Source organism: Staurois parvus, unplaced genomic scaffold (genome assembly GCF_062004578.1).
Source record: "Staurois parvus isolate SC_StPar_1 unplaced genomic scaffold, SC_StPar_1.0 ptg000175l, whole genome shotgun sequence".
Lineage (NCBI taxonomy): Eukaryota > Metazoa > Chordata > Amphibia > Anura > Ranidae > Staurois > Staurois parvus.
Genome location: NW_028317971.1, coordinates 4,530,845 through 4,557,225, shown reverse-complemented (window position 1 = coordinate 4,557,225; position 26,381 = coordinate 4,530,845). Strand labels below are relative to the sequence as shown.

Below are 26,381 nucleotides of genomic sequence, written 5' to 3'. Positions count from 1 at the left end.
CCCATATACGTAACAATGATTGTTCAATATATTGCTTTCTTTGAAGAAAATCATATCTTTCTGAAACTGATTGCATGTATTGATCATTTAGATCAATAAGCAATTAATTGCATTGAAAAATGAACGTTTAATTGGAAAATCAAAATTAATTCAACCAAATTGGTATTTTTCATTGTATTTAATAGTTATTTTCAAAGTGTAAGATTACATAAAAAGATCTAATATTTTTTTTTTTATAAATATTTATTAGTTTTCAATCAAAAATAATTAACAAACATTTTCTTCACAAAAGAATCATTATATTCCTCATAATTTATTTAATTCCCACAACCCTAAATCCCTCCTAAACACCTCCCCCACCCACACCCATCCTCGTAAAAAAAAGATCTAATATTGATGCATCTTGTACATTATTATGTAAATTTTGTCAGCTAGCAAACTTCCTTGACTTTTTTGGGCAGATTACCATCCAGCCTGGAGTCTTCTATCACTTGACCAATAAAGGGTGCTAAAACAAAGAAATGGCACACTTGTGTAGCTGCATAAAAAGGAGTCTACCTCAGGGAAAGGGCAATGGCAGGCTCAAGCAATTGATGGGAGCCTTAACTGAAACAAGTAATAGCCATTCTTGCAGGTTGTCTTAATTTCCATTCTCATTTTAAAGGATAGGTTCACCTTTTAACAATAAGAACATCTAAATGCACATTTTTGTTTGCAGATAAAAAAATGTGCATTTACTATTTTTTGTTTCTGGAACCTCTAAAGCATTGGACAAGCGATCAGCAGATCGCTGGTATCATGAAGGTTTCCTGCAGAACTGACAGTGTATCTGTGTGTCTGTAAATCGTATAGGCAAGCAGATACACTCTGACAGGAAGAACCAATAAACTACCACAGCCCTATGGTAGCTCATTGAGAACTACAAGCCAACAGTAGCAAAGGATGTTGGAACTTGTAGTTTTCTCATTCACAGAATACTGTGAATGAGTGACGTGGCCAGGCGCGACAGAGCCCCATACAGCCACATTTAAAAAAAATTGAGATAGCTAGCGGGAAGAGAAGATCCCCTACTAGCTATCACAACAGGGGATCTGAGAGGTGCAGGGGTGGTCTGTTCTTAACATGTTACACCATGAATATGGGTGTCACATGTTATGAACGGTGAACTTATCCTTTAAATATACCTTTACACCACACATGTTATTCCAAAAATTTACAATTTAATGGTCCTAGGTTATGTTTTTCCAACTTCATGGCTAAGTCCTGTTATCTGACATTTCAGAGATGATAGCATTCCCCCAGTGTCCATGCAAGGCGTTCTTACAGGACGGGGTGATGAGTTTGAAAAGCTTATGGAAAGTAACAATAAATCATTGAGGGACACAGAAGAGGCATGTCTAAACAATAAAGTTAAAAGCAAGTACCTAATGCGGTCTTTTCTTAAACAGAACATGTACTTCAAAGTTTAATATTGAGTGTGAATCACTTTAAATCTTGAGAAAATACAATTCTGTAAAGACTCATCACACATTGCCTGATATACAGGGAAAGTTTAGAGTTAATTAATGATAATAATTGTATAAAGAAAGTCAATGATTAAATGCAAGTTTTTGACCCCCTTCAACCCCATACTTCAATTATTTTCTTCCTTCACCAAATGATTCATTAATCAATCAGTGCAAATTGACCTTGACAATTAATCTATCTGGAAGAAGTTTGCTGTGTAAATTTACCTGTCAAAGTAGTGCACTGCTGCCCATCGGCCACTTGTTGTTTTGACAACCTTGTTAAGAAACTCTCATTTAATGGCCCAAATGACTGAATACAGATATTATTCTTTGACACAAAAGTGATGGCAGGGTTTGTAGATTATGTGCACTGTATTATACATTGATTTGTTCTGTCAAATAATATGAACAATAAGAAAGCATACTGTTGTTTGTTAATGGCCAAGGCAGCAATTTAAAATCTAGAGGCTGTTAAATGTGCATGCTATAGACCTGGCCAACTTGATATTTTCTACAGATGTCATCTGATCTCATGCAGGCCAAAATCAAAAAGTAAATTGGTAGACAGTATTTTAATGATTAAATTATTGGTGGGAAGGACTTCAGTTATGGTGTAATTTTTTTTTTACTAAATTACCATCACAAAACCATACAGCAGGGTCACACCATAAAGGGTGTGTTTGCACAAGCACATTTTTGCAGGTTTCTGTGCGGCACATTTTTGACAGCCCGTTAATCTCAATGCGTTGCTGAGTGCATGCAAAAAAGATGTCAGGAGTGACTTTTTAAATTGTGCAGCACAAAACCACTTAGTACTGCAGTACCATGAGTTTTGATGCCCATGAACGCACCGTTTCCGAAATGCATGGGGGTGCCATTAAGAGTTAACACAGAAGAGTATTTCTGTGCAGTGTGGGAAAGCATGCACATGCTTTTCTGCACCATAATTGGTCTAAACTGGCCCTTAGATTTATAGACACAAAAACATGGCTCCCAAATTTTTTCACTCTCATATTACATACGTGTGATATATACTATGTAAATGTATATTATCACCAAAATTATGATTTAATATTTATTAGTATTTTTTTTGTCAATTTAAAATATATTAATTTAATAACAGAAAAACAATTGCCACTTTTTTTATTCTCAATGCTGCTGATTTTGATACAAATAAAGAATGCCTGCAAAATGAGTGTTGAAATGGCCATTCGTTGTCTCAGTTGGAGGCCAGTGTGACAACAGAGGAGCACATTTGGGATAAAGAAAGAGAGTGTTGCCACTCTATTACAGTAAGTACCTTAAGGGCAAGATCACCAGGTATTATTTTAATAAAAGCTGTGGAATTAAAATTTGAACTTCAGGAAAACATCTAAGTGCTTGTATACAAATAAAGTAGATACAATGAAGCTGTTCTACCTGTCAAATAATTTGCAATTCTATCCATTGATTCCAGAGATTTACATAACTCTGCCACACAACAAAACCTGGTGGACAATACCATTTCAAAGTATGAAATAATTATGTTTTATCCAAGAATTTCTGTAACAGACCTGCAATACATCTTCAATAAAATTACAACTTAGCCATGCACAGTGGTGGTAAAAGTTTTGTGAGCCCTTAGGCATTTTATGGATTTATGTATGCTGTAAATGGGAGAAGGGTATTGCTCATTTGTAGTTGAATGTGCACAAAATAAATTAATACATAGTTTGCTCAGAACTGCTAAGATACTAAGATATATATTGCTGAATAATAAAACAGAAAGTCCTTTCCGTAAATGAAAAATCATAAAAAATAGCATGACCTCCAAAAAAAACTAAATGCAAATTTGACAGATTCATTGAATATTGAATACTAAAAAATACCATCTGTTTGAATAATCGTACAAACTTAAAAGTTATATCAAATGTACGTTATATTTAAAAAAATGTTTTAAATACATTTACTTTCTAATGTATTTCTTGTATTATTATCCTAATATCTCTATTTCTGGGCAACAATGAATAAACAGAACATTGTGTTTGGGATCTTGTTGATTATATACAATATAAGAAAGCTCCCATAAGTGAACTTATTGACTATATAAGGTTTGTGATTGATAATCCTAAAGAGACTATGCTATCAATTTATGCAGGGTTTTTGCTTTCCATAATTGATTGTTTATTCGCTTTAAATGTGCCTTTGAAGATGCTAGAAATACTAACTAGTTAATTCTCTAGCCCCCTCTTTCCATGCATGTCATAGCCCTCCCCTCTTTTGGGAGTGTTTAGTTAGTCTCTGTGACCAATGAGCTTCTTCACCGCTCCTCACATCTTTCTACATAATGTTTTATGTAGCTGCTAAAGCAGGATAGAAGGAGCATATGACAGACTGTCACTTGAGTGACAGCTCTGAGTCTGCTGGGGTAACTGAAATCACATCCAAGATGGAAGCATCCTGCAGCAGCAGTTTCAGGGATTTGGAATGTCTACACAAGGAAGGCTTTTTACAGCAATAGTATGTATGTATATATTCATTCAGTGACATCTGATTTTCAGTGATTCCACGGGCCAGTTCTCTGATACACTTCATAAACATTTCCATAACATTTTCTTGGCAAAATGGTACAAGGCAGGTCACTACATCTTTCTTACACCCTCAACTGCATACGTTTGGGACTGACATGCAGAATTTGATAACATATTTGAATATCCAGTTTGTACATACAGTACACATTAGGGCCAATTCACGAGTCAATTACCCTATGGATGAAACCCCTGGGGAAGCCCATGTGAACAAAGGAAGAAAATGCATACTCCATGCAAATAATGTCCAGGCCCCCAGTCCTGACCCCTGTTCTGCAAGGCTTAAGGGATACCCACTATGCCACCCTAAATAATATAAACATGCAAAAATAGGTTAAATGCACCTACAATCCTATGGTAAGGCTTTTGTGAATGGCCTGGCGATAGCGTCTTTTTAAGTACAATGCTGGCAAATGTGAAATAGCAAATACAGATCTTTCCAGCCCTGTATATTCTAGTTCCCAAAAATAATAGTGACTTGCAGACTGATTACAAATTATAACAAGTGTGTTGTAATCTAATTGATCTGCATTGCATCAAAGGGGTTTAAACCTAATTGCTCCATTTTGGTGCTAATTCCAGTGAAGCACCACTTTATGAATATTCTTAATTTCCTGTATAGGCAAAGAAGCTCTTATAGAGTCTTGAGATTAATTAATGTACAAAACTTTTCTTGCTGTGTTTTTTGTTAATTAATTCATGTTTGACCACTAAAAGTCTTTAGGGAAACAATTTATATGTAATACTACTGTATTTTAAATATATATTGATTAACATTTTAACATACATCTCTTTCTCATTTAATATTTGCTAAAATTACACACTTGTCCAATGGACGTGATGTAACTGTGACATTTGACCTTTGTAATTATTTCTAAACATATGCAAACGTTTTAGAAATATATAAACATGTGATATATCAGTAACCAGATTATTTTCTTGGAACCTACAGAAATAATCCCTCTGGAGCTTTATACACTAGCTGTTTCATTTCATGACCAAAATATAAAAACAAATGTGTACAAACCACCAATCAGCCTCTGTTTTCTCATTTGTGATTATATTATTTGTTCTTGTTAAATAAAGCAAAAAGGTAACATCATATTGTTGAAGGAAAAGTCTTCTTTCTATTTGCTACAGTTAATTTGTTTCTTCTTTTGCCACTTGCTTCTACTGGTTGATATGTTGATATATATATATATATATATATATATATATACAGTCAGGTCCATAAATATTGGGACATCGACACAATTCTACATTTTTGGCTCCATACACCACCACAATGGATTTGAAATGAAACAAACAAGATGTGCTTTAACTGCAGACTGTCAGCTTTAATTTGAGGGTATTTACATCCAAATCAGGTGAACGGTGTAGGAATTACAACAGTTTGCATATGTGCCTCCCACTTGTTAAGGGATCAAAAGTAATGGGACAATTGGCTTCTCAGCTGTTCCATGGCCAGGTGTGTGTTATTCCCTCATTATCCCAATTACAATGAGCAGATAAAAGGTCCATAGTTCATTTCAAGTGTGCTATTTGCATTTGGAATCTGTTGCTGTCAACTCTCAAGATGAGATCCAAAGAGCTGTCACTATCAGTGATGCAAGCCATCATTAGGCTGAAAAAACAAAACAAACCCATCAGAGAGATAGCAAAAACATTAGGCGTGGCCAAAACAACTGTTTGGAACATTCTTAAAAAGAAGGAACACACCGGTGAGCTCAGCAACACCAAAAGACCCGGAAGACAACGGAAAACAACTGTGGTGGATGACCAAAGAATTCTTTCCCTGGTGAAGAAAACACCATTCACAACAGTTGGCCAGATCAAGAACACTCTGCAGGAGGTAGGTGTATGTGTGTCAAAGTCAACGATCAAGAGAAGACTTCACCAGAGTGAATACAGAGGGTTTACCACAAGATGTAAACCATTGGTGAGCCTCAAAAACAGGAAGGCCAGATTAGAGTTTGCCAAACGACATCTAAAAAAGCCTTCACAGTTCTGGAACAACATCCTATGGACAGATGAGACCAAGATCAACTTGTACCAGAGTGATGGGAAGAGAAGAGTATGGAGAAGGAAAGGAACTGCTCATGATCCTAAGCATACCACCTCATCAGTGAAGCATGGTGGTGGTAGTGTCATGGCGTGGGCATGTATGGCTGCCAATGGAACTGGTTCTCTTGTATTTATTGATGATGTGACTGCTGACAAAAGCAGCAGGATGAATTCTGAAGTGTTTCGGGCAATATTATCTGCTCATATTCAGCCAAATGCTTCAGAACTCATTGGACGCCGCTTCACAGTGCAGATGGACAATGATCCGAAGCATACTGCAAAAGCAACCAAAGAGTTTTTTAAGGGAAAGAAGTGGAATGTTATGCAATGGCCAAGTCAATCACCTGACCTGAATCTGATTGAGCATGCATTTCAATTGCTGAAGACAAAACTAAAGGGAAAATGCCCCAAGAGCAAGCAGGAACTGAAGACAGTTGCAGTAGAGGCCTGGCAGAGCATCACCAGGGATGAAACCCAGCGTCTGGTGATGTCTATGCGTTCCAGACTTCAGGCTGTAATTGACTGCAAAGGATTGGACTGAAAACAAGTGGGAGGCACATATGCAAACTGTTGTAATTCCTACACCGTTCACCTGATTTGGATGTAAATACCCTCAAATTAACGCTGACAGTCTGCAGTTAAAGCACATCTTGTTCGTTTCATTTCAAATCCATTGTGATGGTGTATAGAGCCAAAAATGTTAGAATTGTGTCGATGTCCCAATATTTATGGACCTGACTGTATATATATCCACACACACACTCACCGGCCACTTTATTAGACACCTTACACCTTTTGCCTTCCGAACTGCCTTAAAGTGTTACTAGACCCACAGCAGTAAAATCAGTAAAGTCAGTATATGCAGTAAAGCATGATTGTTATACTCATTGTGTAACCTAAGGGGTTAATCTCTGCATTGTGTAAAAAGAATGTTTGATCCTTTTTTCACTGTTCCTTCCCTTTTTTTAAGTGACCACCTCTGGTCTTCTGATAAGACAAACCGAACTGTAGGCATTTGCACATACTCAGTTTGGTGTGTATTGCTAGAGAGGTTTTTTTTTTTGGGAGAGTGCATGTGATCAGCAAAGGGCCAATCAGAACTCTCCAGACAGAGGTCAGGGGTTTTGCATTCTCTTAGAGCAGAAGGAAAACTCCTCCTACAAGCTTTAACTAGTGCTGTTCTGGACACTGATAGAAGCCACAAGACTGCTCTAGGCACAAGACAGCGATGGTGTCCATGTTACTTTTATATGGTAATAAGGTTTGCAAAGGCATTTGGTGCTCGCAAAGTAAAGGTGATTATATCCTTTGTGGCTTATAGGAGTATACATATATATATATATATATATATATATGATCTGATGAGAAAAGGTATTTAGCAGTTTATACTTACTAAAATAATTGCATTCCCATGATCTGTGTACTGTGGGAGATCAAGATATAGTGGATGCAGGGTCCTGGGTTTAGTTACACTTTAATTCTTCATGGCAGAGTTGGTATTCTGAATACCTTAATTGTAACAGTTATTTGAGTTACTGTTGCCTTTCTATCATCTCGAACCATTCTGCCTATTCTCTGATCTCTGCCATCAATAAAACATTTTCATTCACACAACTGCCACTCACTGGATATTTTTTCTTTTTCGGACCACTCTCTGTAAACCTTAGAGATGGTGGTGCGTGAAAATCCCAGTAGATCAGCAGTTTTTTAAATACTCAGACCAGCCCATCTCGCACCAACATCCATGTTACGTTCAAAGTCACTTAAATCCCCTTTCTTCCCCATTCTGATGCTTGGTTTGAACTTCATAAAGTTGTCTTCACCACATCTAGATGCCTAAATACATTGAGTTGCTGCCATGTGATTGGCTGATTAGTAATTTGATTTACCAAGCAAACAAACAGGTGTACCTAATAAAGTGGCCGGTGAGTGTATATATTTATATATACTCCTATAAGCCACAAAGAATGTAATCACTTTCACTTTGCAAGCACCAAATGCCTTTGCAAACCTTCTTATTACCATAAAAAAGTAGCATGGACATCATCACTGTGCTGCCTGTGAATAGGATAGAACTGTGCAAGGGACCTAGCAAGCCCACCCACTACATGATGCTTGCAGAAAACTATAGAAGGGGACGGATACAAGATCAGTTGCCCTGAACAAAATGAGAAAGCCACAGTAACTGGTCCTTATTACAGGAAGCTCCTGTACACAGGAAACGCTTCATGCTGAGCTACTGCGCAGATCTTGAAGAAATGCACAAAGCACACCAAGATTCAGGTAAGCATACAAATGCCACTTGTATTTATACAATACTTGTTTCTTGCTTTATGAGGGGCTTATGTGTTATCCCCATTATCAAATGTAAATAGATATTTGACATTTTGAACAAGTTACAAGTTTAGAGGTATTAGATATTGGTATGATATTGGTATGCATATATGAGAAACAAGAGCTTCAGTTTAGTATTGTGATTTATTGATTAACCAGATAACTTTGAGGTGTAGGAATGTTTTGATGTACTGTACATGTCGGTGCCAACGGCAACGTGTTCATTTTTGCCAGTGATACTGTTTGCAAGAAGGAACAATTAGAGTCATGGCCTTATCACAGACTCTGGCCTATATAATTATTTAGACTAGGCCATTTAAATCTCTTTTGTTTTCAATTTGTCCATTTTAAAAGACACACTCTTTAGATATGCAATGAGGGTGGCCATCTGTCCAGGAATGCATTTTTGCCCATAAACAGGCTGGGAACTAGAATATCTAATTTTCCCCCCAAAAGGCTATGACTTTGCATACTTAATTTTCCCCCAAAAAACCATATGAACTTGCATAAATGATTTTCCCTAAAAAAAGGGATGTGCTAGTAAAGAGGCTGATTTATGCTAAATACAGGGCATGGGGTAATTGTCCAATCCTGGATGAGATGAGCCAGATTTAAAAACATGGATTAGATAGTTCTAGCAATCAGGATGACTGTACATGTGTCTATGAGATATAGGTCTAGGAATCAGACGCAGAGAGAGAGAAAGTCCACAAATAATCATGGGGCCCCCATGTTACATAGCTGGTAAAAATCGGACAACTCTTTGGTACTTACATATAGGCATGCTATCTTATTTGCTGTTTGTGTATTATTGTTATTAGTATATTCTCTAATTTCTTTATATTATATTCCCCCCTTTTCTGTAACTAGATAGATTGTTGAAGTTTTCCCTCATGGTCAAGAACTCATTAACCACTACCCGACCGCTCTATAGCAGAAATACTGCTACAGGGCTGCACGGGTGCGCAAAATCACGTATATATATGTGATTTTGCATTTCTGGGTAGGGGAGGCAATCAGCAGATCCCAGCTGGTGATTACTCGCAGTACCCAGTGATTTCTGAGAATTTCTGATGGGGAGAAGAACTATTTTGTTTACTAACAGTTCTCCTTCCTGTCAGCTCGGGCACACTGCTTTGGATGGCTCTGCACAGCACAGCCATTCAAAGCAGTGTGATTACAGTAAAGCACACTGACATGCCCCCTAGTAAAACACTCCCTGCACACAGTTAACCCTCTGATCGCCCCTCATGTTAACCCCTTCCTGCCCATTGCCATTAGTACAGTGTCAGTGCTTTATTTTAGCACTGATCACTGTATTGGTGTCACTGGGGATGTCAGTGACACTAAGTCAGTTCCCCCAGTGTCAGAATGACCGCCGCAGTCCTGCTGTCCCGCTATAAGTCACTGATCACCGCCATTACTAGTAAAAATAACAAAAAATCCCAGTATATCTATATTATTTATTATTATTTATTTCAGGTACTTGTATAGCACTGACAATTTATGCAGCGCTTTACATATATATATTGTACATTCACATCAGTCCCTAACCCTCAAGGGGCGTACAATCTAAGGTCCCTAACTTACATTCATACATACACATACATACTAGGGACAATTTAGACAGGAGCCAATTAACCTAGCAGCATGGCTTTGGAATGTGGGAGGAAACCGGAGCATCCGGAGGAAACCCACACAGGCACAGGGAGAACATGCAAACTCCAGGCAGGAGGTGCCGTGGCTGGGATTCGAACCAACGACCCTAATACTGTCAGGCAGAAGTGCTAACCATTTAGCCACTGTGCTGCCATTATATATGGTATATGTATACCACCATTTGTAAACACTATAACTTTCATGTAAAACAATTAATTTACATGTATTGGGATTTTTTTTAGCAAATACATATAGCAGAATACATTTTGGTGTGAATTTCTGCCAAAATTTGATTTTTTAAAAATTGTTTACTGGACATGTTTAATAGCAAAAAGTAAAAAATATTGTTTTTTTCTCAAAATTATAGGTCTTTTTTTTATAGCACAAAAAATAAAAAACACACAGGCAATCAAATACCACCAAAAGAATGCTCAATTTGTGGGGAAAAAAAGGAAGTAAATTTAATATGGGTGCAGCGTTGCATGACCGCGCAATTGTCAGTTAAAGTAACGCGGCGCTGTAATGCAAAAAATGGCCTGGTCAGGAAGGGGGGTAAATCCTCAGGAGGGCAAGTGGTTAATTAAATCATATATGAGGTATATTAAATCTCAAAAATATCAATAGCGGGTAACATTTAAAAGGTGAATACGGCATCATAAATACGTCTAATCAATAGCGGGTAACATGCTTATACTGGAGCTCAGCTTTTTGCAAGACCTACCCTAGACCTCGCAGAGTAATGACATACTGTGATATGTTTTCAAATGTATTTTTATGCTTGTGCACATATACATTTAAAGATATGCTTTTAAAAGTTTTTCAAATTCGTTGCATGTATTGAAAATGGTTCTGGACAGATAAAGGAGCCAAAGCAATACTACCAACATAATCCTATTGATTCTACTTGTTTGAAGATATAGCTTAATTCTGCTAAAGTTCAGCTTCAGGCAAAATCTACTCTAAACCTTTGCAAAAGTAATGGCATACATACTGTGACATCTTTTTAAATGTACTTTTTTATACTCATATGCATTTAAAGACAAACTTTTTAAAAGTCATGCTAATATTTTGCATGTATTGAAAATGGTTTTAAATAGATAAAGGAGACAAAGCACTACTATCAACCTAATCCTATTAATTCTACTTGTCTGAAGAAATAGCTTATTTCTGCCAGATATTAATATCTTTTTTGCGCATCTTTAATGGCCAACCAACAATTTCATTCATTTGAGGTTCTAGAATAAACATTACTCATATTCATTAAAAGAAGGGCAGTCTCTATGCACAAGATTAAAACTGAAAATAATTAGTTTTTTTGTGTTGTTCTTTGAATAGTACCAAATAAAATCCTAATGTCTATGTGAACCCTTACCTTTAAAACAACCCGTTCATCTTGTGTCTACGTTTACTGCTGATGCACTGTAGACACTATTGTGCATCTATTGGGCACATTTACTGTGTGCATGTAAACACTAAAAATTCAGTGCAATCTATTTATTTTTTATTTCAACTGAGCTTTATTCAGATATGCAGCCCAGAGGGAAGATAATATAGGATTTACTCTGTAAACTCTGATTCTAACCTCGATTAAGCCTGAGTGTACCTTCAAGGCCCAAGAACCTTTCAAGTCATTTTCTGTTCTCTGTTTTCTTTCACAGTGTGAAAGCACCATATTTACTACCTTTACTGTTACTGAATAAAACTGACCTTTTCCTTGTACTTAATATTTTATATCATTTTTGCAGTTCTACTTTTGTCATAAGTCTACAGTATTGAAATGCTTCTAGACATTGCTCAAGAAGCAAAAGGAACTCAAATCATTGTCTACTGAATATAGTAAAGTAACATAAAATGTCTGTATATATACTGTATATTTATTAAATGAAGTGTCATCACTAGCATCTCTGTTCACACCAACACTCACACCGGTCAGTTTATACTAAGATCATATATATATATATATATACACACACACACACATATATATATATATATATATATATATATATGTGTGTGTGTGTGTGTGTGTGTTTTTATTTTTTTATTTTTCTTTGGGGGGGTGTTCACTTTATGTATTTTTTTTTTCACAGTTAAAAAAGCATATAACGTTCCCGATATTTCTGATGTTGAAAAATATGCAAACAAGTTTACAAATGTTTCAAATATGAAGTAAAATTGTACATCCAAAGTAGTATAAGATAAATAAGAAATAAATATGTGACAGGTGGAAAGTACAAATGTGATTGATTTATTACTGTTATAATTGGAAAACTACTGAATGCAAATTAACTTTTGAATAGGTTTCCTATTTGCACCTTTTACCACTTCCACCCACAAAATACACCTGAATCATATACTGTACTGTATTGCACTGGGTTTTTTTTAAACTCAAATATCCTATTAATTTTCTGTTCTTCTGCAAGCTTCCATTAGGATGGTATTGTGTTCAGCATTCATGATGGCAAATTAAACCACTCTAAACATCATGTAGAAATAGTTACACTTTGGACAGATTTATAAAGCAGTTATTGTGGCTGTACCTAGACAATTACTGGAGGTGAATCAATTCCTGTCATTTAAAACACATGCACTAGGAAAAGCCCCCCGCAGTGAATGTTTGGTGAATGACAGATTCACTGCTTTATAAATACACCCCCTTTGTATGACTTTACCACCAATCAATTCCAGATGGACTCAATCAAATATTAAATGGCTACAATAGCACAAACAATTAAATAATGATGCTTTTTCCAATGGATGCAATTATTACAATTTATCTGATCACAATCTGTACATTAACATTCTTTTATACAGTTCTTAATGCATGACTCCATGTTCCAGCTGAGAACTAAGTGCATGCATAGGATTTCCAAGCCCCTCACTGGCCACTGTAGGTCTCAGACTAACAGCTGGGAACCAATTAACAAAGGTTCCAATCATGCAATCACCATTTCAGCCAATTATGGTGATCTCATGCAGCTTGGAGAAGTTTGTTAAGAGATTTGATAAAAGCTTGATTAAATAAATGCATTTTTTCACATTTTTGTCCATTTGTCATGGGAAACATCAGCAGAGTATTCATTAAAACGGTGTATCAAATATAAGCCTTATATGCCTATAAAATATAGTCAAATTTATGTAGGTAGGCAAATTAGTCATCATTAATTTAACCATCTTGTACTGATGCTGCAAAATTTGGTCTGGGCATCAAGGTTTTAATGACTTTTGATCATGAAGGTGTTAAACTACCATTATCAATGTTATTTGGGGCCAAATAGTTTGTTGGCAAAACTGATAAACCCTTTGTGCACAAGATACTATAGCCCTTCACATTCACACTGGCCTTACTCAGATGTTTTTTCTAATATACAGCAAACCCTTTGGCGCTATATAAATACTGTATAATAATAATAATAATAATACACTAACAGGCTTAAAGTAGATGTAAAGCCTGGAGGTTTTTTACCTTTATGCATTCTATGCAAGCAGCTTGCTATGGGGGCACTGAGCCAGGGGGAGGGGCCTGGAGCACCAACAGGGGACCGGAGAAGAGGAGGTAAGTATGACATTTTTTTTTTAAATACAAGCATTTAATATCACTTTAAATGTATTTCTACATGATCCTACCATTTTCAGTGATAATACGCGGTACTTCTTTTTCTGCTGGTGAAATGCATCGGATCTGATTTCCAACCACCAAGCCATCCATTTCTGAAAGGTCTTCAAATGTACAGTTGACACCAGCAGACAGCTCTGGTACATTGTAAGCCTCCAACACCAGCTGTAAAAAAATACAGTGATGTTAATTAAAATCAGAATTATATGTATTGTTTTAAATTATATATTTATTAAATACAAAAACATACATACATTAATACATATTATTCAAACATTTATTACAATTTTTTTCAATGCCCCACCTTTCACTATTTTTCCTCTTTTTTTCCCTTCTAGTAGTTTCTCTCACCTCTACTGTCTTCCTCTAACTCAAATGTATCCTCTTATCAGGATATCAACTTTTTATTCCTTACTTCTTTTCTCTATATTTTCTTTTCTCATTCTACTCCATCAATTCTACAAATTTCTGTGTGGTCTTAAATTCTCCCCACTTTTCCCAGACATTGCTGATTTTATCCATTTTATCTTCTCCACTGAAATATAGTTCCTCATTCTTATATATAAATTCTACTCTTTTAATCCAATCCTTCATTCTTGGGGTCTCCTGAGCCTTCCAAAATGTAGGAATCAACCCTTTTGCTGCATTCATTAAATGGGGTACTATTGTATTTTTATGTTGTTTCGTTGTTAAATCGGTATTATGAAATAGACACACCCACGGATCTTTTAATATACTTATCCTCGTAATCTTACCTATTTGTTGTATTATCTCCTGCCAGAAGAACTATACAGTTGCAAGAAAAAGTATGTGAACCCCTTGGGATTACGTGGAGTTTTGCATGAATTGGGCATAAAATGTGCTCTGAACGTTATCTAAGTCACAACAACAGAAGAACACAGTCTGCTGAACATAATACTACACAAACATTAGATGTTGCCATGGTTTAATTGCACATAACATGTAAACATTCACAGTGCAGGGAGGAAAAGGTATGTGAACCTTTGGACTTAATAACTGGTTGACCGTCCTTTGGCAGCAATAACCTCAACCAAACGTTTCCTGTAGTTGCAGATCAGACCTCCACAACGATCTGGAGTAATTTTGGACCACTCCTCTTCACAAAACTGTTTCAGTGTAGCAATATTCTTGGGATGTCTGGTGTGAATCGCTCTCTTAAGGTCATGCCACAGCATTTCAATCGGGTTGAGGTCAGGACTCTGACTGGGCCACTCCAGAAGGCATATTCTGTGCTGTTGCAGCCATTGTTTTGTTGAATTACTTGTATGCTTTGGGACATTGTCCTGTTGCATCACCCATCCTCTGCGGAGCTTCAGTTGGCGGACAGATGGTCGTACGTTTTCCTGATGTCTTGATAAACTCTGGAATTCATTTTCCCATCAATCACAACAATCCGTCCAGGCCCTGAGGCAGCAAAGCAGCCCCAAATCATGATGCTCGCTCCGCCATGTTTTACAGTGGGGATGAGGTTTTGATGTTGGTGTGCTGTGCCTTTTTTTCTCCACACATAGTGTTGTGTGTTCTTCCCAAACAACTCAATCTTGGTTTCATCTGTCCACAGTATATTTTGCCAGTAGTGCTGTGGAACATCCAGGTGCTCTTTTGCAAACTTCAAACGTGCTGCAATATTCTTTTTAGACAGCAATGGTGTCCTCCCATGTACTCCATTCTTGTTTAATGTTTTCCTTATTGTAGAAGTGTCAACAAAAATGTTAGCATGTGCCAGAGTTTTCTGTAGGTCTTTAGATGACACTCTGAGATTCTTCTTTACCTCATGCAGTATTCTGCGCTGAGCTCTTGCAGTCATTTTTACAGGATGACCACGCCTAAGGAGAGTAGCAACAGTGCTAAACTTTCTCCATTTGTAGACAGTCTGTCTTACTGTGGACACATGAACATCAAGGCTTTTGGAGATACTTTTGTAACCCTTTCCAGCTTCATGCAAGTCAACAATTCTTGATCGTAGGTCTTCTGAGAGCTCTTTTCTGCGAGGCATGGTTCACATCAGACAGTGCTTCTTGAAACCAGTAAACCCAAAACAGGTGTGTGTTTTTTAAGGGCAGGACAGCTGTCAGCAACACATCCAATATCATCACACTGATTGGAGTCAAGGTTGGCTCACTCCTGGCTCCAATTAGCTCTGGGAGAAGTCATTAGGCTAGGGCCTCACATACTTTTTCCTCCCTGCACTGTGAATGTTTACATGGTATGTGAAATTAAACCATGGCAACATCTAATGTTTGTGTAGTATTATGTTCAGCAGACTGTGTTCTTCTATTGTTGTGACTTAGATGATGTTCAGTGCACATTTTATGCCCAATTCATGCAAAACTCCATGTAATCCCAAGGGGTTCACATACTTTTTCTTGCAACTGTATGTATTGATGAACAATTGTAAGTAAACCAGTGCATTCTATATTCATTACTTTTACATGCAAAGGGTTAATCTTTTGACTGTGGTGGAACAACCCTGTACCTGGCTACAGACTGGATCATTTTGTTGCTCTTGTTTTCTATGCAAGTAGTGGAGACAACATATTGCAGACATACTTCCTCTCATTTGTACAGCAAAGTAAAAACAAGCTTATTGTGATATTATAAGGATACACAAATAAAAACAATACCTCAATACCTTTAACCATAAAATGTAATAATTCAGCTCCAGTCACTTAAATGTGCCTAGGCTTGAGAGACACAATGTAGGAGAATACATTAGTGTGCTGCAGGCACATCCTCCCCAGTTTCCACTCACTTGGGTTTATTTATTAAAGCTGCCAAATCAGGCTCATTTTTGCATGGAAACCAATCAGCTTCCAGGTTTTATAGCCAAAGCTTAATTGAACAAGCTGAAGTTAGAAGCTGATTGGTTTCTATGCAGAAGTGAGCCTGGTTTTGAACTCTCCAACTTTATTAAATAGACCCCACTGAGACGGTGCATTGTAACTAAGTGTTAGGGGCTGATATGTGTGAGGTGTATGTATGTACGCACAGTCAAGCATGTAAAGACATCTGTGCAGATATCATAAGTTAAAAGACTGTTATCTTTGGGTCAAAATCTTAGTCCAGGTATCAGATACTGACCCTGGATGATGACTGAAGAAAGATGGTGCCAGTCTTGTGTGGATAAAGGAAGATAAGGCATTGTGAGGTGAATACTGTGACCTATCTTATCCACTTGCCCTTCAGAAGATTTATCCCCCTTCCTGACCAGGCCATTTTTTGCGATACGGCGCTGCATTACTTTAACTGACTATTGCGCGGTCATGCAATGCTGCACCCATATGAAATTTGCATCCTTTTTTTCCCCACAAATAGAGTTTTCTTTCAGTGGTATTTGATTGCCTCTGCATTTTTTATTTTTTGTGATATAAACAAAAAAACATGACAATTTTGAAAAAAAAACCTATATTTTTTACATTTTGCTATAAAACATATCCAGTAAAAAAATTTTAAAAATCAAATTTCTTCATAAATTTAGGCCAAAGTGTATTCTGCTACATGTCTTTGCTAAAAAAAAAACCCACATCATGTAAATTAATTTGTTTACATGAAAGTTATAGCGCTTACAAATGGTGGTACATATACTGGATTTTTTTTTATGTTTTACTATTAATGGCGGTAATATCCCAGTGACACCAATACAGTGATCAGTGGTAATAAAAAGCACTGACACTGTACAGGAATGACACTGGATAGGAAGGGGTTAACATGTGGGGTGATCAAAGGGTTAACTGTGAGCTGTTTTACTGTGTAATGTATGTGTGCTTTACACTGTAAGCACACTACTTCGTATGGCTCTGGTATGCAGAGCTATACAAAGCAGTGTGCAGGAGCTGACAGGGGAGAGCTCTGTATTGTTTACATACAGGTCTCTCCCCATCAGTGATACTCAGCGATCGCCAGGTGCCGGTGGGGAATCACCGGCTGGGACCCTGTGATCGACAGCCGAGGCCAATATATATATGTAATTTGCGCAGTTGTGCCATCCTGTAGCAGTATTTCTGCTATAGTGTGACGGGAAAGCGGGTTTTAAATAAATAAATAACAAGCTTAACCTCCGGCAATACATTTTTGAGCTGAAAGGAGGGTTGACCTTTCTTTTTTTTTGGTGCTGTATGTGTCCCCACTATAAAGATTTCCCTACAATATCTGTCCCAGTGATGTTACAGAAAATGACTGCAAATCTCCCCACAGAGAAGGGAAAATCCCCAATGGGGACACAGGTAGTAGTAAAACACAACATCTAATAAAGTGATTTAGAACCTCTGTCAGAAATTTATTTCTGCTTGTATCCCCATTTGGATTTCACCTCACTTTCTGCCCAGGCAACAGGTGTCAGATCAAAAAGGAAAAAATAGTAAACTTCCTCAGTATTATATCCAAACCCTAATAGAAAATGTTTTTCTTAAGAGTATTAAGTATGCAGCATCATTGTCACACTAACATTTATCAGGTTGAGTGTAACTCAATAATCAGGATGTTTTCAGGTAAGTTAGTAGTTGAGGTGGGGAGTTTCTAATACAGTTAAGTTCAGGAGGGCTACATACAATACATTAGCAGACTTTTTATTTAAAGCTGATACTATGAGGATGTTTCACACTAATCTATCCAGGGGGTGGTGAATTAAATCCTTGCTGTCTTTAGGAGCTCCAGGTACTGCTACCCTGCACTTCTGGAAGTGCCAGTGTTACAGTACCTTCAGGATGTGCATTTGTACATCCAAAGGCATGGCCCATCCTGTCCATCTGCAGCGTGCCATGGATCATGGCCTTTTGGCGTCCATGTCTTTTCATACATTAGTGTAAGTTGGCGCAAGGGCATTGGTGTATATCCCTGATGCTGTGCGTGCACATAGGCCTAAGGGTTTATTTAAGCTCATTCCCTCATTGCCATTGGTGTTGGGACTTTTCACCAGCTACCTTTTTAATGAGACTTTTGTGTTTCTTGTTTACTCATTGCCAACTAGGAATGCCAAATCTTGACTACCACCCACTGCTTGGACTTTGACAACTTATGCTTGCTGCCTGCTTCAAATTCTGCCTGGAACTTGACTACTTCTACCTGCCTGTCTCTGAATCATAGTTGCCCTACTCCTGTGACCTCCTGAGGGTCAAGACCTAGGAACATCTCAAAGAAAAGTAGCCTCAAGGCCACTAGAGTCACTGGCCCATCAGAAGAGTTCTCTTGAGAAGGCCAGGTGTCACCTAGTCTCCATGTTTCAGGTGAGCCAGCATCACCTGCAAGTGGTGTTATCCATAACAGCCAGATAGCATATCCCCTTCTGGGTGTTATGGTTCCTTTCACTGACCCTTATATCACTACATTCCCTTGTAGTATGCCTGATCCTTGTATCATTACTGTGTCCTTTAGTGTCCCTGAATGATATACCACTACTGTGTCCTGTAGCATGCCTGACCCCTATATCACGACAGGGTTGCTTTAAAAGTATACTTGTCTTTTAAGTAGAAACGGTCTTTCATCTAATATGTTTTAAATAATTTGTTATACTATAACTATGCACAGTAACAAATGAAACAGAGGTTGTGCCTTGCAAACATTTCTTGCTATTCAAAGGAATGAAAAAATGGAAAACCAAGACTGGAAGCTTAAATAAAGCATAATTAAAATGTCTTGACAATGTTGCTGTTTAACTATAGAGGTTGTTCAATATCACTCAATATTGGATGTGATTTTGTTGTAAAAGAATGGAACAATATTATTTGCTGCAAGCCGATGCTCCATGCAATGTAGATACAACTGGGCTGCTATGACCAAGAAAAGATGAACAGCTCAAAGAAATTGATGATTTCAAGGATGAGCACATTATGCTGAAATAGTATTGTTATTCTTCGCTGCTCTGAGCAGAAGATCCATTCAAAATAGATCTTGTACATCTTTAAAATAATTCTGCTGCAAATAATTACTCCAGAAGACTGCAATCAAGTGCATTTTTGCAAAAGAAAATCAATTACGCTTTTTAAAAGTGTAGATTCTTGAAAAATACAATTGCCAAAGGCAAAAAGACCGCTTATTATTAAGTGGTGCTATTATCTTTAGCTGAATGGCCCTTTCTGGAGTTTTCTGGCATCAGACAACATCCGGTGTAACAATAACAGTAAGGTAACAGGCAACCTCACTTGTGGCTGATGCCCTCTAAACTTTAACTGTTAAACTCCATTTACCTTGCTTGTTACACAATATATAGTCTATTGTAAATCACCACCATTTCCTTAAACACAAACAGTGTGCTAAATTTGTATTTATTAAAAATGTCCCCCAGCCCAAGCTGCAATACTAATCTGCAACATGAAGCTATCATCACACAGTGGGGTTTATTTACTGAAGCTGGAGGGTACAAAATCAGGTGCACTTCTGCATAAAAAAACAATCGGATTCCAGGTTTTATTGCCAAAGTTTAAATGAAGATGCTAAGGTTAAAAGCTGATTGGCTGCCATGAACAGGTGCACCAGATTCTGAGTGACCCAGCTTTAGTAAATTTTCCCCAGTGTTTCTTCTTTACCAGAAGATGTCTTCTGGTTTGAGCAACAGCATCATTCAAATTGTACGAATGTGGATTTTGCTGTAAATGCAGGGTGTCGGGGCATCACCACAGCACCCTTCATTCACTTGTAGATAGCAGCACCAATTTAAAGATATGGTCTCCTACACAGGAAGGCCCAGGCAGCAATAAAAAGCATTGAGAGAGATTTTAACCCTTACTCTCTGAGTTACGTTTTAGAATTCAAGCGTGGGCCAGCTTAAAGCGATTCTAAAGGTTAATTTTTTTTTTTTGGGGGGGGGGGATAGCAAACATGCTATACTTACCTACTTTGTGCAGTGGTTTTCTACAGAGCAGCCTGGATCCTGCTCTTCTTGGGTCCCCCGCAGGCTCCCCTAGCCCCTTTGCTGCTCCGCATGTCTATTCACACACAGAGGTGTGGCTTGGACCCGCCCCCTATCTCTCCTCATTGGCTGACTGGCTGTGATTGACAGCAGTGGGAGCCAATGGGATTGAGACACTGCTGCACACAGAAGGCTTTTTTACCTTCTTGCATAGAATGCATGAAGGTAAAAAACTCTGAGCCTTTACAACCACTTTAAGGGCCTGGTTAAGATTAGATACAAGGGGTACAGGGGAAAGCCTTGATTTTCTGGTGCCAGGTTTGGGGTGCTTAAAACCTTGTACTGCTTAAAGGGTTAGTTCATCCTTACCAAAGAACCACCTAAACAGTTAATGGGCACCTGTATATAAAAACAAACTGTGTAGCTTTGACTAAAGTTAAACAATTCTCCTTTAGATGTAGGTCATTTACAAACCTCCTGAAGCCATGTTGACAAACTCCCAGAGTTGGTGTGCCCCCATTCTGCCTTGCAGGTATCATGTTGCCAAGATGTTCTCAACTGTTGATGCTCACTCCCACCATCACAGGAGCATGCTCTCTCTTTGATTCAAAATGCAGCGCACTCCCAGTTTACTATTTCCCCATCACGGAAGCGCTGAGCTCAGAGCCACTGCGATGGGGAGGCAGTGCATGCACAGCGGTTTTGAATAGAATAGGGAAGGGTTGAAATCCCAGTCAATTTTTTATTTTTTATCTGTGTCCCATTCAAGAGATTTCCCTTCATTTACTGTCCTGTAGGCACAATAGTACGTGAGAAAAAAATCTATTCAGTGAGGTAAATAGCATCCCCTTTGGAAGACTGTTTTAGTGACAATGTCAAATTTTGGATTTTTCCTCACTTTCAGTCCTGGTCTTCATTATAAATGAGGAGAGTGAATCTCTAAAGCAGGAGTAAAGACAACAATACAAACCTGACAGGAGTTATAACCCCTCACTGCTCTATCCAAAACTACAAAAAGGTTTTGGATTCTGATACACTTTAACATGATGTTAAATTCTTTTCTATAGGTTGTAAACCTGTCAGTACATCATTTGAAATATAATGTCAGCATTAATAAAGCTTTTATTTACTTGCCCTCCAGATGATTTACTCCCCTTCCTGATTAGGACATTTTTTGAGTTACAGTGCTGCGTTATTTTAACTGACAATTGCACGGTCATGCAACACAGCACCTAAATTAAATTTACGTCCTTTTTTCTCACAAATAGAGCTTTCTTTCAATGGCATTTGATCGCCTGTGCGTTTTTAAATTTTTTTTGTGCTATAAACAAATTTTGAGAAAAAAACAATATTTTTCACTTATTCCTATTAAACATGTCCAATAAAAAAATGTAAAAATCCCATTTCATCATAAATTTAGGGCAAAATGTATTCAGCTACATGTCTGTGCTAATAAAAAATCCAAATACGTGTAAATTAATTGGTTTACATGAAAGTTATAGCGTTTACAAATGGTGGTATATATCTACTGGGATTTAAAAAAAAAATGTATACTAGTAATGGCAGCGACTTATTGCGGGACTGCAGCGGGCATTCTGACACTGGGGGGAACTGACTTGGTGTCACTGACATCACCAGTGACACAAATACAGTGATCAGTGCTAATAAAAAGCACAGACACTCTACTAATGACACTGGGCAGGAAGGGTTTAACATCTGGGGTGATCAAAGGGTTAACTATGTGTTGTGTATGTTTTACTATGGGGCTGTGCGTGTGCTTTACACTGTAAGCACACTGCTCTGTATGGCTCTGCTACGCAGAGCCATACAAAGCAGTCTGTTGGAGTCGACAGGGAGAGAACTGTATTGCTTACATACAGTTCTCTCCCCCCGTCGGTATTACTCAACGATCACCGGGTGCCGGCGAGTAATCAACGGCCAGGACCTGGTGTTTGACGGCCGAGGCTGTGAATGGCGTTGTGGGTAGGGCATAAATACGTGATTCTGCGCATCCCTGCTGCCCTGTAGCAGTATTTCTACTATAGGGCGGCGGTAAAGTGGTTAACATGATGTGCAATCTCTTGAAGTACAGGCACCTACGGATTCTGACATTTTATTAAAGTGGTAGTAAACTCTACTTTTGACCTTGTACCTACAGGTAAGCCTATAATAAGTTACAATGAATATCTCCTAAACTTGCAGTGTTCAGGAGATATTCACATGGGATACAGCCAGTGACGTCACTGCCACATACGCTCTGAAGGGACGGCATACTCATGCTATCCCTTCAGAACTCTGTGCCATGGCCGTGAGACTTCTCTACTCACCTGTATGAGTGACGTCATGGGCCACTCAAGCAGCTACAGCCCACAAAACCGGAAAGAAGAATGGGTGAAGATGGAAGCCCTGACAGCAGTGACAGTGCACCACTGGAGGGCTTTGTTTTAGGATAAAGTGCTAGTACTGTATGTGGTGCATACTGGCACATTATGGCTCAAACCACCTTAGGCCCATGGGTTTTTTTTTTCCAAAGTTTACTAATGCTTTAAAGATGTCAGTTTAGATAACTGTATATACTGGCCAGTATTTAACCTGCAACAAATGCATCAACAACAATGTATTGGTCAGTGTATGGCAGAGCACAATACATGTCTGTACACAAAAAATACATATCAGAGGTTTCCCAATTGCTACCTCTGTTACGCACAAAGCTATACATGTATATATTAAAGTGCCCATGAGCATACATTATATTTTTTCCCAATATAACTAGTGAGATCACAACAATTTTATAAAAAGGGGATGTAAAGAACAATATTGATGGCAATGTGAAGTACGTGATAGGGATTATGTAATATTCTTCTTTACTCCATTTAGAGCATTTAGAACAGTCCAAGCTGATTGAAGCTTAGTTTCTATCGGCCATCACACTTTTCCCTTTGCACTATTAAATAATCACATGCGTACTTCAACATAATACTTAGGAATTGTGAATACAACCATCAATCTTTATATACCAGCAATTTCAGTTATTGCACAATATACCCAGGGAAAAATGGCTTCAGTATTTTTATGCTTCTGTCTGCTCCGTATTTGCAGTGAGTTTTATGTTTACTAAATACTTCTACATGGGATAGATATGCTGGATTAAGGGCTCCAGCAAATGCAGCACAATTGCATTATCAAAGTATAGAATTTATACTTTTAGTGAACAATTCTCCTCATATATGTTTACCGGAGATGTATGCAGTTATTTTCAGTGTACCAAGGTGTTCTGCAGTAATTATTTATAACTGACAGCATTCTTATTGATTTTAAGTGGTGTCAAATACCAGCAATGTGTTACAGGCTAAACAAAAGTAGAGCAGCTTGCCTTTGGTCTAGGACAGTAGAAAAAGTATTTGTAATGATTTGAGAAACAGAAACATATCATAATATATTTCTGTATGATATATTAACTTCATATCCAATTTATCAATATAAAGGTAAATAAAGTTTTAATGCATTTCAGCTTGTCCAAAATAATTCTGCCACACAGCAGTGTAAAAGCGGCCAATCATTTAAATGCAGGTGCAGTTCTCCCTGTCCGATAGTAATGAATTGATGTGAACCCTACACTGCTTTCTGTTCCCTGTGAATGGCTTAACCCCCATGAGGCTTTCCTCAATTTCTAACCTGCACTGGGGCCTAATACACAGGATAATAGGTCTCTCTTCCTGCAGATTCAATTCAGAAGCAATTGTTTGGCTGTAACGCAAATCCACCAGCAAATTGCTTTTGTTCTTGCAAAGATAACTCTACAAGTGTAAATTCTATGATTCAACATAGATCAGTTTTTCCACATTAATAATGGAAATGATAATGAATTTGGGGAAATGATTACATTTATTAAATTAATGGGCTTGAACCTTTAGCTATAGAATTTTCCATTTGCTTTGTTGTTAGGTTTCTTTGTTGGTACATGTATAACACACTGTATCTAGGAAAGATACAAAAACCGCTGTATGCCTTTCTAAAGACTAAGAGGATTCTTACCAGCACATTATACTGAGAGACAGAGATATTGTTAGGATGGACGGTCAATCTGACACATTGCTTCATCTCTGACGCAAATCTTCGAGCCTCATGAGAACGCTCACATCTCTCTTTTCTTGTACATCTGAAATACAGAACAAAACACACAAGTTATCTATGATAGCCTACCTCAATCTATCCAAAAATTGCAAAAGGTTATGTCACATGTTGTAGAACTACAAGTCCAAATATGCATTGGCCCAGAAATTAGACTACATTAATTCACCAAAATGAAGCCCAAATATACTGTTTATTAAATGCCACATATACAGTATAATGTTTTCCTCTCAATTGCATAAACTGCATTAACCACTTGACCTCCAGAGGATTTACCCCCCTTAATGACCAGGCCTCTTTTTGCTACTCGGCGCTGCACTAATTCAACTGATAATTGCGCGGTCATGCAATGCTGCACCCAAACAAAATTTACGTCCTTTTTGTCACACAAATAGAGCTTTCTTTCGGTGGTATTTGATCACCTGTGCGATATTTATTTTTCACGCTATAAACAAAAAAAGGCCAAAAATTTGGAAGAAAAACAATATTTTTTACTTTCAGCTATAAAAAATATATAGTAAACTCAAAGTTGGTTATAAATTTAGGCCAAAATGTATTCTGCTCCATGTTTTTGGTAAAAAAAATCCCAATAAGTGTATATTGATTGCTTTGTGTGAAAGTCTACAAACTATGGTATAGATACTGCAATTTACGCCATTTTTTTGCTATACAGCGCTGCGCTAGTTTAACGGACAATTGCGCGGTCATGCAATACGGTACATAAATGAAATTTACATCCTTTTTTTTCCCACAAATTGAGCTTTCTTTCGGTGGTATTTGATCGCCTGTGTGGTTTTTATTTTTTGCGCTATAAAAAAAAAGGCTGACAATTTTGAGGAAAAAAACAATATTTTGGACTTTTTGCTATAAAACATGTCCAGTAAAAAAAAATGTAAAAATCAAATTTAGTCATAAATTTCTGCCAAAATGCATTCTGCGACATGTCTTTGCTAAAAAAAAAACCCAATACGTGTAAATTATTTGGTTTACGTGAATGTTATAGCATTTACAAATGGCGGGAAAGATACTGGGATTTTTAGTTTTTTTTTATACTAATAATGGCAGCGATCAGCGACTTATGGCGGCGATCAGGGACTTATGGCGGTGATCAGCGACTTATGGCGGGACTGCGGCGGACATTCTGACACTGGGGGGGGTACTGACTTGGGGTCACTGACATCCCCAGTGACACCAATACAGTGATCAGTGCAAAAAAAAAAACTGACACTTTACTAATGGCACTGGGGAGGAAGGGGTTAAGTTTATTTTGCAGGGAAGGGTTATCTGTGTGAGGGGGAGTGTTTTACTAGGGGGCGGGGGTGTGTACTGCAGGGGACACAGCTGATCGGGAGAGTGAAACTCTTCTGTCCCAATCAGCTTGTCCTCGAGCTGTCAGGGAAGTGACAGAAAGCACAGCTACTGCAGCTGTGCTCTCTGTCACTGATTTGCCGCCGATCGCCGGGAGATAGCCGATAAGGACCGGCTGTGACCTGGCGACTGACACCCGCGGCTGTGATCGGCGGGACAGGTAGGGCGGCGGTGCGCCTCACGCGTGCCCCCTACCTGTTTACAAAACACATGTTTTAAAACGTGGTTTTGCCTGCCCGTGCTGCCCTGCCACCGTATTTCTACAGTGG

The 26,381-nt window shown here is 38.0% G+C and overlaps 1 protein-coding gene across 1 annotated transcript in view; it reads right to left on the bottom strand.

Moving 5' to 3' along the window:
* Nucleotides 1-26,381, bottom strand: part of PLXNA4 (plexin A4) — a 925,294-nt gene that overhangs the window by 253,103 nt on the left and 645,810 nt on the right. The window contains exons 6-7 of the mRNA XM_089676880.1: nucleotides 24,649-24,772; nucleotides 13,760-13,913 (exon numbers count right to left, since the gene is read on the bottom strand). Of these exons, the coding sequence (XP_089533006.1) occupies nucleotides 13,760-13,913; nucleotides 24,649-24,772 (278 nt within the window). The remainder of the gene's footprint in view (nucleotides 1-13,759; nucleotides 13,914-24,648; nucleotides 24,773-26,381) is intronic.